At 41.1% G+C, this 17,537-nt stretch overlaps 1 protein-coding gene across 2 annotated transcripts in view; it reads left to right on the top strand.

Annotated features, from left to right (window-relative positions):
• The window catches only part of nell2a (neural EGFL like 2a), a 70,483-nt gene that overhangs the window by 30,526 nt on the left and 22,420 nt on the right, over positions 1 to 17,537 (top strand). For both annotated transcript variants that reach the window (XM_031856799.1, XM_031856790.1), the window contains exons 13-14: positions 8,499 to 8,624; positions 17,080 to 17,202. In XM_031856799.1, the coding sequence (XP_031712659.1) occupies positions 8,499 to 8,624; positions 17,080 to 17,202 (249 nt within the window). The remainder of the gene's footprint in view (positions 1 to 8,498; positions 8,625 to 17,079; positions 17,203 to 17,537) is intronic.

A 17,537-nucleotide genomic window follows, 5' to 3' on the forward strand; every position in this document is an offset into this window, starting at 1 on the left:
CACCCAAGACAGACAATCCCACCATTATCCACACAGTCCCCCTCCAGTGTAAATAACAGTATCTGAGCACTGCTTGACCAATATCCTTCAAATGCCACAAGGACGAAATCTCCTCTCTCGTCTTTTTGCTGGATGGGATCACACTTAGTTCATTGACTGCTTTACACTCAGGAGGGGTTTTCTTCTTCACATCCATGACGGCTGGACGATGCTCTGCACACTTGATAAAAATGTCGTGGGCTTTTTGAAGTAAAACCTTGACACAAGACCAAAGTACATTTACTCAACTACAGTTCTTAAGTACAAATCTCAGGAATTTGCACTTACTTGCAATGTAGTATTTTTTCCATTGTGGTATTGCTACTTTTACTTCAGTGAAGGATCTGAATATTTTTTTCCACGACTGAGCAAAACGGTTGTTTATTGCTAGATTACTATGAATAAATTAAGTATCACAACATCTCGTCAATTAATTAAGAACTGTACAACCCAATACAATTTAATTTGTATGATGTAAAACTAGTTGAGCTCTTTAATTGATGGTTAACCTCTCCCAGCTATTTTCTTGCATTCCACCCAGTAATATACAGGCAAAGGAAATTAAAAATAAATTAATTAAACAACATATAACCTCGTCTGAGTTTTATCTCAATTAATATCCTGCTGTAGATGTAGACAGTAGGCCAGGCTATTTTATATATATAAAACACATTTAATTACAAGTAAAGCCAGTTTGCTTTACATCAAAATGCATGAGCAATGAGTAGCACATAGAAGAATCTCATTGAAGACAGACAATGCAACAATAACAAAAGAAGAGGGGAAAAAAACACATGCATTATTGAACTAAATCTGATCTTGTCATGGCGAAGCAAGTTTATTTGTATAGCACCTTTCAAAAACAAGGCAATTCAAAGTGCTTAAGGCATTAAGATAAGAACACAAGGCGATATAAAAACACAACATAGAAAGATATTCGTAATAGAATTTAAAAAAAAAGGAAAACCAATTGTTTAAGTATAAATCAGCTCAAATAGAATGTGACAGTAAACAGTAAAAATGACATGCATGATATTAATAAGTATTCAGAATGTTTTGAACCCCGATATAAAAGAACTGAGAGTAGTGGAAGGTCAGCTTGTCGTAGAGCTCTGATAGACGTTTGTGCGTCATGTTACTCATTGTCTACACTTCTGGTCCATGACGAGTGATGGATGATGATGCTCTATCCATTCAACCGTGGTGGAAAATCTTTCCCAGTTTAATGAGAGCCGTGACGGAGAGCAAAATCCCATTCACTCTGCCGCACATAAACAAGTCATTTTGGTCTATATGAGATGCACCAGGCTTCATTTATTAAGGCATGCAAAATCGAAGTGTGCTAAGTGCATGTTTAATGTGACATATGGACACACACACACACACAAACCCTCGGTGCAGTCATTGAAGGGCCGGTAGATGTTTGCGTAGAAGGATCCACGAGTGTTGTGTGCACACATTGAAAAAAAAACAGTAATACACTTTTATTGCAATGCCACCAGCAGACACACACACACGCACAGGCACACCTCGTCTTCCACCTTTTCCTTGTTTGATATTCATTGTTCTAAGTCAGTTAGCAGGCTTCGAAGTGATCACAGTGATTGATCACAGTGTGAGTGTCTGGTATTTAGACAATGACGGTGCTCTCGGTATGCAGATTTTCACTCTTGTTGCTTCCTAATGGGATTCTTTCCACTCAGTCATCTTAATTGGCTCCTGCTTCGGCCCAAATTGGCAGGGAGGTTTTGCACATTTTCTGGGGGTCTTTTTGAGGCCGTTTATTTTGAAGTGATTGCCCAATTTGGTAAGTTGAAAAAATGCCGAAAACGTGTATTTCGTGTTCAGGTGATGGCTAGGAAAATAAACTATATTACATTTTAAAGAAACCCATTTTGAGTTTTTTTTATTTCCAGTAAAGCACACATGAAAATGATAATAGTCCCAAAGGATTTCTACAATAAAGGAGCAAACTGATTTAAAAAACAGCCACACTTTTGTCATTTACAGCTGTTGTCTTCTGAATGTATGAAAGTATACGCTTGAGAATAATTGCTTGTTCAACTGTTTTTCCCAGACACACCCTGCAATACAACTTGAGGGATCACAATATGCTAATATCCCTAAATATGCACTCCCTCAGCAAATAGAAAAAAAGGAAAGTTAACTCAATGAATAATCTACAAATTTAAAAACTAAACAGTGGAGTCATTGATTTGTTGCAACCCTAATTACATCCTTTCATTTTTTTTAAATAATTTGACAGAGGTGAATTGAAAATAATGCAGTATCACTGTTTCAAATGATTACAGTTGAATATTGAAGAACCAGTTCAACATTTTGGGAAAGAAAATGCATCGCTTTCTTGCAGAGAGTTCGATAGCACACTTATATCTGTCCGTTAATATGAAGCTAGCGACAGCAGCAGTTATCTTAGCTGGATAATGACAGGAAAGAGCCAGCCTGGCTCTACCAGCACCTCTAAATCTCAATAATGTGGCCTCAATGTGACACATCCAGGAAGTCATTATGCCTGGCCAAGACATACGTTTCACCTGTGGACAGAGCCCAGACTCCCAGTCTTCATGCTGAACTAAACTAACCATCTCCTGGTTCTATAGCTTCATATTGACTTGTTATCGAATGTTATCGATCTTCTCATCTTACTCCTTAATTATTCCTTTGAAGTGCTGTTAAAGTCACTACATGTGTAGTATGTATAGATATGTATATATTTCCACCTTTGGCTACCTGCAGTTATCAAGATACAATTCTTGGGACACTAAAAACAAGGGCTTAAAGCAACACATGTATCAATTTTCACTAGTATTGTTTCATTTTTCTAAAAAATAATTTCAAAGACTAGAAAATCCCGTAAAAATTCAACACGTAAAAATTCCCCAATTACCAGTTACTCAATATTTGATCCAATGACACTCCCTGAAAATCAAAAGAGGCATCCTGTAACGTTCTCTGTCACCTTTTCCCACCATGAGAAGCCAACGCCAACAGTGGAGATTATTTGCTGAGTGGGACACTGTTTGGTCAGCAGGGACAACTCTTTGTCTCTTTGCTCTTTACTCTGACTGCTATAAATCTGGCCATGAGGGAACAGGCTGCTGAAGAATATCAGACAATGTTTTGGCAACCCTTGCCCCTCTGCCGTTTATTGAAAACCATCTGCTCGAGTAAGCGTGCTGGTTAGGGGACGGATGGATAGATGAGAAAAAGACAGAATGAAAGAGAGATAAAGAGAACGAGAGAGACCACTGTGGAACGGCACAGATTTGGGTGTCTTTGTGGGACATCCAGAGGCAGTGCCAGTGTTATCTCCATACTCCCAGACCTTGGTGTACTGCCACAGATAGTGAGGACGCTCCCTTTTAGGAACTACATGTTATGCAAGCGGAGAGCAATAAGCTCATATTCCCTTCTCCATAGTTGCGGGATGACTTGATTGAGCAATAGTGGAAATATTAAAAATGTAAATGAAACGTTGTGACCTCCAACGATAGAACAACACTTGGCATCCATTAATTTTAATATATAACGTTGGATGAAGAGATTTATTTGCTAAGTTTTCATAAACAGGCAGTTTTGTTCCACATTAGGTCCAACAGCACTAGAGGGCGTCACGACCAGGCTAGCTTTTGTCCCACTAGCTTCTGTGACTCAATGCAATCTCTAATTGAGGATTTGTTTCATCGCGCTTCTGAAATAGTTAAATGTGTTTATGAAGTTTACTATTTATATTCTAACATAAGCGAGTGCAGATCACTTGCTATTGTACCCCTTTGGGATTTGGACATAGTTAAACAATTTGTTTGTCATTTGTTGGTAATTTAAAAGCTACAGCTCCCATAATGTTTTGTTTTTTTTCCCAGTGCAGCAGCATATTATATGTTTCCTTATCATTATTCGGTATCATTATGTTCGCCCGTTTGGATTGAATTAAAACTTTACAGCAGCAGAACATTATTTTTTGCTGACCTCCAGTACTTTGCTACAGGGATGCAGTGACATCACTGTTTGATGTCTTAACAGGGATAACAGTACACACTTTTGACCAAACCCATCAGTTTCATCAGTGATACGCAGCGTGGGGTCAGATATAACACATTTTACATTTTCATCCAATCTTTCAGCCTTAGAATGAGGTAACTCTTGAATAAAACAGGATATGCTGGAACCTGTGCAGACTAAAGAGATTGAAAATTAAATTCTCATAGCCCATAAACAACAATATTACTTTTTGAAAATGTATGATCCCTTTCTAAATAAGTGGGGGGAACTGCACCGGAGTCATACTGTTGAGTAAGGTTTTGTTGTAGTGCTGACTTTTTTAGTGATGTGGATTATTAAAAACGCCGGTGTGATTTAGTGTGAGGTTCTTTAGTACTTCTGGATCTAAACTGGTGAGTTGTGATTTCATTCAGCTCTTTAAATACTAAAGTAGCTGTAGCTTGCTGTGGTTTATTGTCTGACAGCACAAACTAAAAGATCTCCCTCTTTATGCATGACAAGGACATTTTTGTCCGAGCAATACAAAGTTGCCCAACCTCCTCGGGTATGACTGATTGATTAAGTAGTTGAGACAGCCGTTTTTCATCCATCTATCATGGCGTGGCAAAAGATTGACCCCAAGCACTCCATTCAGTGATAAAAGCCGCTGCTGACTCTTGGCCAGCCTTCTTTGCTTGGCGCATCACGTGTGTCCATGTGACAGCCCAATCACGAAAATGGAATGCGTTAATGGAGACGGAGATGGCCGCTCTCCCCCGTGCGCTAGCCCCTCATCATCTCACCTCCTAACATATTGTTTTAGCAAATATAACTGCTGTCACTGGAGGCGGGATGGATGGCGTCTTACAGTTAATAGGCTCTAAATCAAAGCCGCAGCACGGACGGCCAACCACAAAGCGGGAGAGCTGTCTACTTAGACCTCCGCTCAAGGTTACCATTGCGATTGCGGACGGACTGAATTTGTTCTCTTACTGTCTTCTCTGCCACAGTTAATACCCTTCACTGCTTTCTCTCTTCTGTTCCTCTGCCATATACATCTCAATGGCTCACTATCTTCCACTTTTACTTCACACTGGCTCTTTCTCATTCCACATCTTTCTCTGTTTAATCCACTACTTTGCCTGCCCTCTGCATCTCTCTCTACTTCACTATCTCAGTCATTCGCCCTCTCCCCGGCTGTCTCAGCACCCAGTCTAGCTCTACAGTGAGGCTTGTCGTAACTCTGTCTTTGTCTCTTATTCAGTTTTTCTCCTCACCTGCCCTGCTTTCTGCCCTTTCCCTCTATTTCCCATTTTCTCCCAACCTTCTCTACATTTCTCTTTCTCTCTCTCAAATCTAGTCAAAGGGTTTAATTAGCCTCCATTCATTTAGTGAAGGACACGTGTACTTTCATGGTGATTGTCTGTCCGCTTCATTTATCCGTGAAGCTATTGAATAGCAGGAGGCAGCAAGTATTGATGAAACTGTGAAAGGAAGAAGACCAACGGAATGTGAATGCAGTTGTAGGCAGGTGCAGCGCACTTAGCCTGTGTGTTGTTGGGCGGTTCTCTATCCAAGGACATGCAAGCCGAGTGAATGCCAATGCAAATCTATTGAAATTCAATTTCAAGTGCTCTTCACAAAAGCACCTGGCACAGAACATATTCAGGGGTGAATGTCCTCTTCCGCGCTACAGACACTGAATACAGTGAATGAATAATAAATTGGTCAATTGTCAAGGACTATGGACCTCGTCTTTCAAAAAGTGCCCACGTTTGACCTGTGCTATCAACAGGAACAAGGCCATGGAGCACATTACACAGCCGGGCTTGCTCAGATCAACTTGGATTTGCATCGACTTGCATGTGGTTGCATCACATTATCAAGATTATTCTGTTTACCCTGGCAGTGCATCTTCTATCTAATGGTTTGGCATGCAATTTAGAACCCAGGAATAGCTGTTGCTAAGGCAACAGCTAATATGAATCCAGATATGGTATCATGAGAGTGGAGAAGGAAATACAATCTAATAAATTCTATTCTTAAAGCTACACTAACCGGTTTTTAATAGGATGCCGGAAGCCTTCAAAACAATCTCACAGAAGCATAGCCCCGATAGTGCATTGGCTTGGCAAGTTGTTAAAGCTAACACGTTAGCAAACAGTTGCCCAATATAGCAGAGACAGAGCAACATTAGCATTAGCCTGTTCCAGACCTCTGAATTGCCACCCACGGATTTGATTCAGCTATTCAGATCGTTCTGGTGCCCATTGATGGTTTCCCACGTGTAGAGAAATGACTGACTAATCAAAGCTTAAGGATAAAGAATGGGGTAGCTATCCATCTACATTCATGAAAAACAGCAACGGAGAAGCAGCTGTACAGTTCGCTGTAAATCATCTTACAGAAATAACTCTTGACTTTCCGGCCACTTGATGCATATTTGGTTGCGTTTTAGGTCTTGTTTGGTTCACCAATTCCAGAAGGCTGCAGTGCTTCCCTTGCTCTACTCAACTTTCTTCATTAGTCACTTATTTCCTTCCTCTTTCCTTTGTTTCATGTTAGGCAGATAAGGTACACACTGTTTTATCTGGAAACAGCCACATAACATTTTATAAACGGGGAGTGGTGAGACTCAACCTTACAGTCTACCACAGAATGCACTAAGCTAAACACAGCAGTAAGCTAAAAGTGGCTAAAAGCTGAATAGAGCTGCAGGGTTGGGTGAGTGCTATGGTAACAATTTTTTCACATGAATCAGACAGTGTCCATTGGGACTCTATTCAGATATTCCAGCTGATTAGACCTGTGGTCAGGTTGAAATTGGATGGCGCTATGCTGTGATTTATTTGATGGCACCAAACTCAGTGTAGCCTACTAATTATCTGGGAAATCGAGGGGAAATAAATGCCCATTCCAAGCTGGAATTGCACCAATAATCTAATGAATGCAGAGCAGGTCCTATCAGGTCCTATCAGGCAAGATAAGTGAAAAAGTGTAGGTGGTTAAATATAACAAATACTGTATACAGGCACTTCAGCAACGCATTACGCACATTGCATATTTAAGAGCGCAAGGGCTTAGACACCCATGGTGTACTTGCACAGGTGTTTTCACATATTTTGTTTGATTAGACCTCTTAGTCAGAACTGTGTGGTAATGTACTGACTGTGCTTGATTGTTTGGTGACACCATGTAAGTCCCAGCAAACCTTTGCCCAACTGAGCAGAGGTTTAATCAGCCAGACTAAACACTGTGTGCAGTGTGTCTTTTAGATGAACTGCTTTAGTGGCATGATTCTTACTCTACAGTCTCTATTTACAGCGTATACAACTTATAGTATGCTCAAGCACACTGATGAACTGAATGACCAGAAGAATTCTGGAGTAAAGCAGTCAAGCCTCTGTGTGGAGTGCTTTACTTTGAATAGATTGAAAATCGAGTGGTGCAACCTTTAGTGCTTCAGCGCCCGCCTCTCATGGACCCTCTGCTTTTCGACCTCTGTCTCCTCTGATGAAGACAAATAGCCCTTTCCCACTGGCTGCATAGAAGCTTTAAGGAACCTTCTTTAGCGAGAACCAACTAGGACACGCTGCACAAGGTGGTTCCTATGCGGATCATTTTTTTTACCAAGAAATCTGCAATGTTAATGTCGTGTTATCTCTGATTATAAATTAATGAATGCCAAAGTCAATTATGGTTCGCTCCTTCGTCTTTGATGAATTCAGGAAGCTCCCAAACATCAACACCAACTTCGTAGAACCCGGCAAGACAATAAGCTCGGCCAGCTAATTTATTTATATGCAATAACAACAAACATGAGCATCAACACATATGATAAATAAACTTAATGTGTGTCACATCAGAATATTCTAAACAAATTACAACTCTTTACTGTACATACAATTAACTTCAGCCTCTCCTTTTCCTCATCTTTGTCCGTCCCTTTCAAACATTTCAATACTGTCAGATTAAGTAAAAACCATTATTAACGGTGTGTGTCTTCCAAATGTATTCAGGCCTTCACCTTAAATGAGTCCTAACTTTTATTCCACAGCACTTATGGATTCCCACTCCTTCCTCCAAGTTACCAGGAAGCATTATACTGTATATCATGGGATGTAGTTTTCAAATATTTTGCGCCATGGATAAAAATGTTTCGGACAATATCATTAATACAACATAATAGTATTACCTTCATAATGAGGCCTTTAACAGCTCGTTTCCAGAGGAAAAGCTGATGAAGCTGTTGAACGTCACTCAGCTAAAGAGGTTTGAAAAATCAAAATCGATCATTCGGCTCTGAAGTTGAAGTTTGAGGCTTGAGGTATCAATGCAGAATACTGATTAATAGTATGGTTTTATCTACACCACAAGTATGTTGCACTGCTGTAAAAGCAAACCACATCTAAACCAGCTTTGTTCTCCCCCCTCTCTCCTCTCTTTTTTCTCTTCAGATATTGACGAGTGCGCTGAGGGGAAGCACTACTGCAGGGAGAACACCATGTGCGTTAACACCCCTGGCTCCTTCATGTGCATCTGCCATACGGGCTACATCAGGATCGATGACTATTCCTGCACAGGTGAGTTCCTCTGCTGACCTTTTGACTAGCTGGAATCAAGTGGAGAAGGCACTGTTTTCTCTTCCGGCTTTGTGAGCTTCAGCTTCCACAGCAACCATTTTGTGAAGAGAGTTGCTGGCGGACTTAAAGTACGTACAAATAAGGACGATATCATGTTGTTGTATGGGTGCGGAGACGAGGAGAGACACGCATGTATAAAGAGATTCAATAGGAAGATATGTCTTCACTGCAGGTTTCTACTGCATTGGCTTTTAAAGCATTTATAAACCTACGGTAGGTTACTGCCAGATAGAAATGATTTAATTAGCACCTTTAGTCATACACAAGAGGATGATATTTGATTTCATTATGATAAATTCTGCAGCAAAGAGACACACACAGACACACAGACTTCTAGAGACAGAGAGAGGAAGAGGCAGCCAGACATCCAGATATAAACATAGTGAGCCATCAGTGTCAGAGTGCAGTGTGAGACAGAATAAGGAAGCCGTGTAATAGAAAATCATGCAACGACAGAGAGACATAGTTATCATACAACACCTGTAGAACACACTGTAGATCCTCGCCGTGTGTTACACTGCCTCTCCCTTTTTCTGTTCGTCATATCCCAGACGGCACCTTCTTAGACACACTTGTGAATCTGTCACCCTACAATTATGCACGGTCTGTTCATTAGATATGCGGAGGGATGAATGTCTCAGTTTGATTTGCTCCTATTGGATTTGCTCTGATTACCAGCATCACATTAAAATACAACACACACACACACACACACAAATCAATAACAGCCACTACTTTATGATGCAGCATAAGCTAGCAATAGAGAAAAGATTGAGCAGTGAGAGAAAGTGTCGAATCAATTTTGGGCTGCTTTGGGTAGATTACGGAGCGCATCTGTCTCCCTAAATTTGTCAAAATTTGTATTTGTCAAACTCTGCAATTTTGCGTATTTATTCTCTAAAAAAGTATTAATATGAATCTCCAAACTCTATTATATTGTGACATAAGCTAGTTGTGTGTTATATGATATATTCGCAACTCTGAGCTTTTCAAAAGTGATTCCCGTAGTTGTCGTGTGGCGACTTTTATGCTTTGAAAACTTAAAGAAAAAAAATAGATTAACTTCAGGCCTGACATGTGAAAGTGTGTGTGGACTTGCTGCCGTGATTGTGTGTGTGTGCGTGTGTGAGTGGACAGCCTTCGTCTGGTGTGTGAATATACTGTGTGCATATGATTAGCAGAAAGAAAGCCACTGAGAACCTGAGAAGCAGAGAGGCTGAGTGGAGGCGGCAGACCCATTTGTTCCTGATCAAAGTTGAAACCAAAGTCTTTTTCAAAAGCAAACCAAATCAATCTAAAATGATTGCTTGGATGATTCGCGGTCTTTGTTCTCTGCCTGTGTTATGGGTGATTGTGGAAGTAGCCCTGCTTGTTCATAATAGCTTCTTCCAGTTTGTCCTCAGGTTAAGGTAGAAAGACAAATGTATATGTATTAGAGAAAATACCCATGTACATGTTCCTGATTGATCAGGCCAATTAGCTAAACACACCACATGCTATTGTTTTGATATTAAAAATCAGTCTACATCTGTCCCAAATGGAGCTAGGCTACTTCACAAAGCAGATGATAATTTATCCAGGATAGTCCCATTGAAATTTTGAATCTCTTTTACAAGGGGGTCCTGGTCAAGGCAGCATCGTAAATAAAAAACACACAAAAACACAGATAACAGACAAAGCAGCAAACAGTTAAAAAACAGCGTAAAAACAAAAAAATTCACATTTCAGAGACGACAGTCTTAAAACAAATTCCATTTCAGGTTCTGAATCTATCACAAGGGAATTTTAAGCTTCAGGGAATCAAACTCTACAAAGTTCATGCACACCAGAAAGTCCTTGACAGGTGCTTCAAATCAAAAACTTACTGTGAAAGAACTTAGAAAACCCACTTCTCTTCATCAGATAAAAATTATAAAGAAAGTCCTCGAGTTTTTGGCATTTTCAGCGTATTAAATAGGAAGTATAGAGTCAGACAGGAAACACAGACTGACTTTGTAAGGACTATTGTAAAGTCACCTGTAGTACAGCGTCTATTTAAAGTTATAGCTTTGTGATAATGCCAACTGCAGGACCACACGTAGGGTAAGTTACATAAAGAATCGGAGTCAGTAATCCTTCCATAATGTAATGTCTCCGTCCTTCATCGAGAATAACCCAATATCCTTTCATGCATTCGCCTCGTTCCTCACCAGTTGTTTGCAGCTTGTGAAACACGTTGCTAAGTAGCTCCCTGTGTGCATCATCTCCGAAGAGGAGGGACCGTGCAAAAACATTTCCTCAGTGTCAGTAATTAAAAAAGCAATTTGCACAAATGCAAACTAATTCAGAGTCAGCAGAGTGAAGGGGCTGGCCACCGCCTGTTCTGTGCGCCGGAGGACTTAGGCCCGCAGCCTTCCTGCCGTGCCATTGGAGTTTGAATTAAAGCCTCAAGACTCAGTGACACAACGAACAGCCGGTGAAAACTCCCATTTCCTGCTACATGTGGGACCCCCTGTAGAGCTCCTCTCTTCCCCTGTCAATAGAAATCAGGAAATAATAGAGCATAGTTAAGGATTTGAGACTTTGTGTCTTTTTGTGAGCAGGCTTTTGAAAAGCATAAACAAGTGAGCACCGAGCTAGAGGAATAGATATTCCACCTCCTTTCATGTGCTCTTGCGATTTATTTAGAGAAAGAAACCTCCTTGCTGAGAGAGTCTTTTCCATATTGTCTTTAGCAGCCATTGTACCTTATGTGATTTCACTCACCGTGTTTTCTCTAATCTTTTGAGCTCCAGGCAAGTTTTATTGTTTTACTCATTTGTCTTTTTTCCACGGTGTGCTCATTCCTGCGATTCGCAATGAAGATTAATACCCTCAAACCCAATGGATTAAAATGTGTCACTAGATTTTATGTAGTTTCCTATTAAAATGCCTTCAAGTCACTGTAGTGGAATACACAGCTATGCGTCTCCTTATAAAAGTCGATTTGTGTGATTAAACCAAGGCTTATGGAGGGGCTTGATGTAATGACTTTTTCCCTGCTTCAGTCAAATTGCCGTCGCAGTCTCCCGACAGAGTCATTCGACTATCAGCACCCAGACGTCCACCATCACACAGAGCTTGATACTACGGGGACATCTCACCTCTTAGCCTTGAAGAAATGATGGAAAAATGAATAAAGCTGGAACACACACCAGCGTGCTTGTTCTTAAGTGTTGATGTGCCAGTTTAGTGTCACTGCCCTAGTGGCAGTAATTGACAATAATAAATGGGTAGGTGCTAAGATAGTAGCTGCAGGAATCTACTGTTTATTAATAGCAATTGAACATCTGCCTCTGATTGAAAAGGGTCCAACGGGAGTGCTGATTCCTCCAAGTTGCCCAGAAGAAATATTACAGCCGTGGAAGGAGACATTAAACCGCCCCCTTCAGTACCTATTGACATTGTACATTCACATGATGTACGAGCATCTTTATCATCCTCAATGGCTTTCACCAATTAACGAGTTGCAAATTCAGCAGAAACAATGTCCCAGTATTGATATCCATATTTCCTCGTGCAGCACAGTGTCGTATGAGAACCAGTCTGCCTAGTAAAGAGGATTAAGTTGACTGTAGTTCATTTCATGGCTCAGTGTTTATGTGCAGAATAGTGGATTAAAGGACTGATCCGCAGATTTAAGGCCGGACAAAACTGCATGGAGCCCTATATTCCTCCTCGGCTTGTCAGGGGGTCAGCGAGCTCAGACAGAAGTCTGTATGTTACATCATGACCACCTGCAGCGAGAGGGGTGGCAGGTTCAGATCCCAGCTGGTGGTCTGACTGGAACACGTGGACTTCATGTACTTGTCTAAATTAAATATATGTCCGGACACGGCCCAGGTTCTAGTGGAGCCTTCAGCAAAAGAAACATCCCCAACTTTCTTTTGCCCCCTTCTTTGACTAGCACTTTATCCTTGATCTTGAAGGTCAAGATTCCTCCTCTTTTCTTCCCCTCTTCCTACTCTTCGTCTTTTCCCCAAAGTGCCCGAGGTGCTCCTCGCTCTGTGAGATTAGCAGCTAATCCATGAAAGGTAGCGGATTGGTTGTGCTCTCCCTTTGAATGTTATTAAAGAAGGCTGTCCTGAGGTGTGTGTATACGCTAGGTGTACATGTGCATGCGTGCGCTTGTGTGCATGCAGGGTGTGTGTCCTTGGTCTAATCCTGTGATAACCAGACCTGGGCCCCTGAGGCAGAGGAATGGAGGGAGGGCTGGGCGCAGAAGGGGATGAAAGGATGGACAGGGGCCAAAGGTGGAGCAGGGGGGGTTGACAACAACAGAGATCAGAAAAGAAGACTTTCAGCCTGACTACTGAAAGGGTATGGCATGGGGGGGTTGCATAAACACAGTTTTTGCTCTATTTTTCCGTGACATCCAAATATTCGGCTTTGATTTAAGCATGAGCAGTAGGACTTAAGGAAGATTAGCGGCGCTAAGGCCTCAGCTAATGGGGGTCCAGTTAATAAACAATAAACAATTGCAGCTGATAGGAAGCTAATGCTGCTAGAGATTTGGCATTTAAAAGGTGTTCTGTGGAATGTTCTTGTAAACTAAGAAAAGTTATGTTAAATTTCAGGGTTTTCTGACCAAAACACATTATGTGTATCCTCGAGGTCTAACAAAAAGGTTAAATGCATTCTCTTTTTGCAGAGACAATTAGGAAAGAAACCTGCATTGTTTATATCCATTTTGCTAGCTTGAAGCTTTCTTCTTACTTGCCTTCATCGGCACATTGCTATATTTCTTGATACGTTGCCGCCTGTCGATCAAATAATGTCGAAATATGTCCAAACAATCAGAATTTTATGCTCTGCAATGTGTCATTGTTTCGTGCTTTTGTATTTTTTCCCATCCTTTGTCACCCTTGCAGTCAAGTTTCCCCTAACAAAAGTATCTTACGATCCTCGTCCTTACTGGCTTGTAAGTGTGAAGTTCAAGTCGAGGCCACAATGTTTTCAGGAAAGCAGCCTGAGGTCAGACCTCGCTGAGGCTGCTGTTGTTTTGACAGAGGGTGGAGGGAGTCAAGCGGGGGGGGGGGGAACGGCCAGCTCCAGAGAGAGATCCCTGGTGACAGGTTGTTCATAATTGATTGTTTATCTGTCAGCAGCCCGAGCAGCAGCAGTCAGCAAGGAAATACCTCACTAACACACACACACACACACGCGCACAAAGAACACCTGGCGGCTGTACTGCTCTGTCTGTTCAGACTGATGGCTGGCTGTTCCCTGCTCTGGCAGATGTGACCTTGTGAAAAGAAGCCACCATATTCTCTTTCCTGTCCCCTGTGCCCCTGTTACTGTTTTTATATGCCCATGAGCAGACTTTAATTCTGCCCAACAGCAGGTGAGTGTGTGTGCGTGTGTGAGATGCAGCAACAAGAGCAGAGCAGCGGGCCCCTCCTAAGTGCCCTTCAATCCATCTCACACACACACACATCACACCCTCGATGGAGGAGCTCATCACAATGTCACTTTCAATTTGGATGAGCCCACGGTCTGTTCAGGAGATATAATGGATTGGATGACAGCAGGGAAATACATGATGCGGCTCAGGTCTCCTGCAACAAGCATTCATGTTTCTGATCCTCTCACCCTTCAGGTGCCATCTTTCAGTCCTCGAACCTCACTGTCTTTCACAATTGCATGCGTTTAAAAAGCTGTGGGAAGTTGTGGGAAGTTTACCAATATGTAGGTACTGCATACAAAAAGTATCGTATCTCTGTGGTTGAGGAAGGCTCCTGAGATCTGCTTAATGTCTGAACTAAATGTGCAAGAGGAAACGGCTGAGAGAATATAATGCATTTCTGTTCCCCGTCAGGCGCAGTGCGGCGCAGAAATTCCCGAAAATAACAAGAAAGAGGGCAATGTTGCCCCCAGATTAGCAGTGAAGTCTTTCTGTGTGTGTTTTCCAAGAGTGGTAACCTTTTCTAAGAGATTCACTTGACTGCGTGTCCTTTGAAAGTTCTCTCTGCACTGTAAACACATGGTAATACGAAATGAAAAAAAAAAAGTCTGGCTAAATCACTAAATGTTTTCCAAATAAGAGATCGCTGTTGCAAAAAGACTTTTCATGATCGTTTTTTTTTTTTGCACCCTTTTGGGATACAGAACTGTTAAAAAGGAAAAAGGTTAAAACAAGTCCACAAAGTTTTTCTGCACTTCAGCTAATGTAGTGCTCGGTAAGCAAGTACTTATCAGAAACATTATGTGAATCTCCAAATACGATAGACGAGTATTTTTCTTTTGTGTGTCTCAGAGGGATAAAGATCTGCCTTTGTGTTCAGACGCAGACGAAGGGCGGGCCTTAAAGTGCTTGTTCATACAGCAGGAGAGAGGGCTTAAATGATTTGCAATTCTTTAACTGTTTAGTTTAAATCTTGAGCCAGCACCAGATGAGAATTTCCATCGCTTTTGCAGTGACAGTATCCTGGTTGCATTAGGGATTAGAAATAAAAACATAAGAGACATCTCACCACGTAAACAAACATGGGAACCCAGAATAAGGCCAGGATGGTTCAGTAAGTCGGTGCACTGTGATGGACTCCAGTTTAAGGAGGGTAAACATTCATCCGTGGTGCGAAATGTTTGAAACACAGCAATGGAGTCGGTAACAGAAAAATTAGGAATTATTCAAAAAGAGTCAAGTGTGTTGTCTGGTGTGATTCAAGCCATAAACTACTGACATCATGCACCTCTTTGACAGCCGAACATAATGTTATTTCAAATCAGTAAAACATTCAGAGCAGCCTCCACAGAAATCAGACCATGTCTTTTCCGAGCTCACGGCTTCTTAACAATAATATTTGAAGAAGAAACACCACGGTCTGATCTGATCATAAAAAAACAAGAAAACGTCTCCCTTGTAGCTTCAATAAGGTTACATCATTCAATTTTTTAAGAAGCCTATTAAAACATTTTGTTCCCTTCTGTAAAAGATGGCAATTAAGTGTGACAGTCCTTATCATCCATTACATTTCTGTCTTATAAATGTAACACAAGATGTGAGATGTATAATGACAAGAAGACCACTTAAAAAAGTCCACCATTAGCAACCTGTAGCCTTAATGCTCTGCTCTCCTTTATTTGGGTTGCATTATCCGTCCTCTATGAGGATATTATGGTAACAAAGGCGCTAAACAGTTTTAGTTCCATTTGTTTGTTAGAAACACGCATTACTCTGTGGAGAAACATTAAAATCCATCGTACACGGTATGGCTTTATAATCCCACACCGGGTATTATAATCCTTTCATTCGCCTGTGCGGGTTTACAGTAGATAGTATCGTACTTTATGGTTCCATCAAGATATTTTAACATGTTTTTTACACCACTAAAATGAACTTGTAGCCCTCGTATCTCATGTTTCTCTTTCACCGAGTATTGATTTCCCTGTAAATATGAAGACAATACACTTTTCCTCCTATTTTCCACATGCTACACCTGTTTGAACTTGCTTTCTGCTTTTTCTCCACATTGACTTTATGTTATCATAACACTATTTGTATTGTTTGAATTTTATAGTAGTCGATTATTCTCTAGTCCTTCATTACATTTTTTTTTGAACCACCTTATTTTGTCTCTTCTCCTGTTAGAGGGGAAGAGATTGGTTCTCCAGTTGGATGCAGTATGTAGTCATGGGCTGTAGCCATTAGTCAAGCTTCTCAGTGCGATATTCATAATGAACCATATCACTAACTCCACAGCAGCACCAGCGATGAGAGCTTGGGAGTCACGGTCCTAAGGGGACAGTCCGTTAATGCTCGGGTGAAACTCACAGAAAACATTGCTCTTGGTACTTAACAGCCAATTGTGCCATTGTACAACACTCAAACTAAAGACCAGCGGCCCATGAATGCAAAATACAACGCCTCATTACTGTACACGTCTATGTGCAAATGCAGGAGCGTATTGTCAGTCGTTAACTCAGATTCATAATTGAGACCAATCCATACTGCATATTGTGCCAAAAAAATTAACAACAAATTACAGCAAAACATCTGAAACAATGTTCCATGACGGATCACGATGGGAGACAGAGAAATGGCTCGTCCTCCTGTCGGCTGTTTGTCACTGATGTGTTAACACCAGACTCAGAGCTGTCTAACTATCAAGTCATTTAATCCAAGACTGAGTCTTAAATCACTTTCTCTTAATGGAAAGCAAAACAAATTACCAGCCAGATTGATCATCCCTCATATTTACAAGGACAACATTCAGTATTTTTTAATCAAGTGTTATTTTCTTGATAGTGGGCGTGTGAAGATGGGAGTATAATGACAACAAGTTTCACTGCTGAATTTTTCCACATGCTTTTATCAGAATGTATATATAACAAGCTTGTTTGCGGTGACGCCCGTTGTGTTGTTTTTTGTCTTCAGAGCATGACGAGTGCCTCAGCGGGCTCCACAACTGCAATGAGAACGCCCTGTGCTTTAACATGGTCGGAGGCCACAGCTGCTCCTGTAAGCCGGGCTACACTGGCAATGGGACGGTCTGCAAAGGTAAGCAGCACCATGTAAACTTGGAAGGCACCAAAAATATCATTGCAGTGGTGAAACATATGTCAGGCAGTCTATGCTCTCCAAATAAAATCTGCCACAAAAAATGGTCTCTTTCCAAAGCACAGCTCAAGTTATTAAGAATCATCCATCCGGAAGAATTGATCAGAAATGAAGGACATTTTGCTCAGATGTGGCGTCATTAAATTATCATATAATGAGCAATAAAACATGGAATGGAATCTTCAATGTCACGTAAATCAAATAATAAACAGTCTTCTCTCGTCAGGGAGGCCATTAAACACGCCTGTTTCTATAGCTAATGGTAATGTACCGAA

Source organism: Anarrhichthys ocellatus, unplaced genomic scaffold (assembly GCF_004355925.1).
Source record: "Anarrhichthys ocellatus isolate YVR2014 unplaced genomic scaffold, GSC_Weel_1.0 scaffold2, whole genome shotgun sequence".
Lineage (NCBI taxonomy): Eukaryota > Metazoa > Chordata > Actinopteri > Perciformes > Anarhichadidae > Anarrhichthys > Anarrhichthys ocellatus.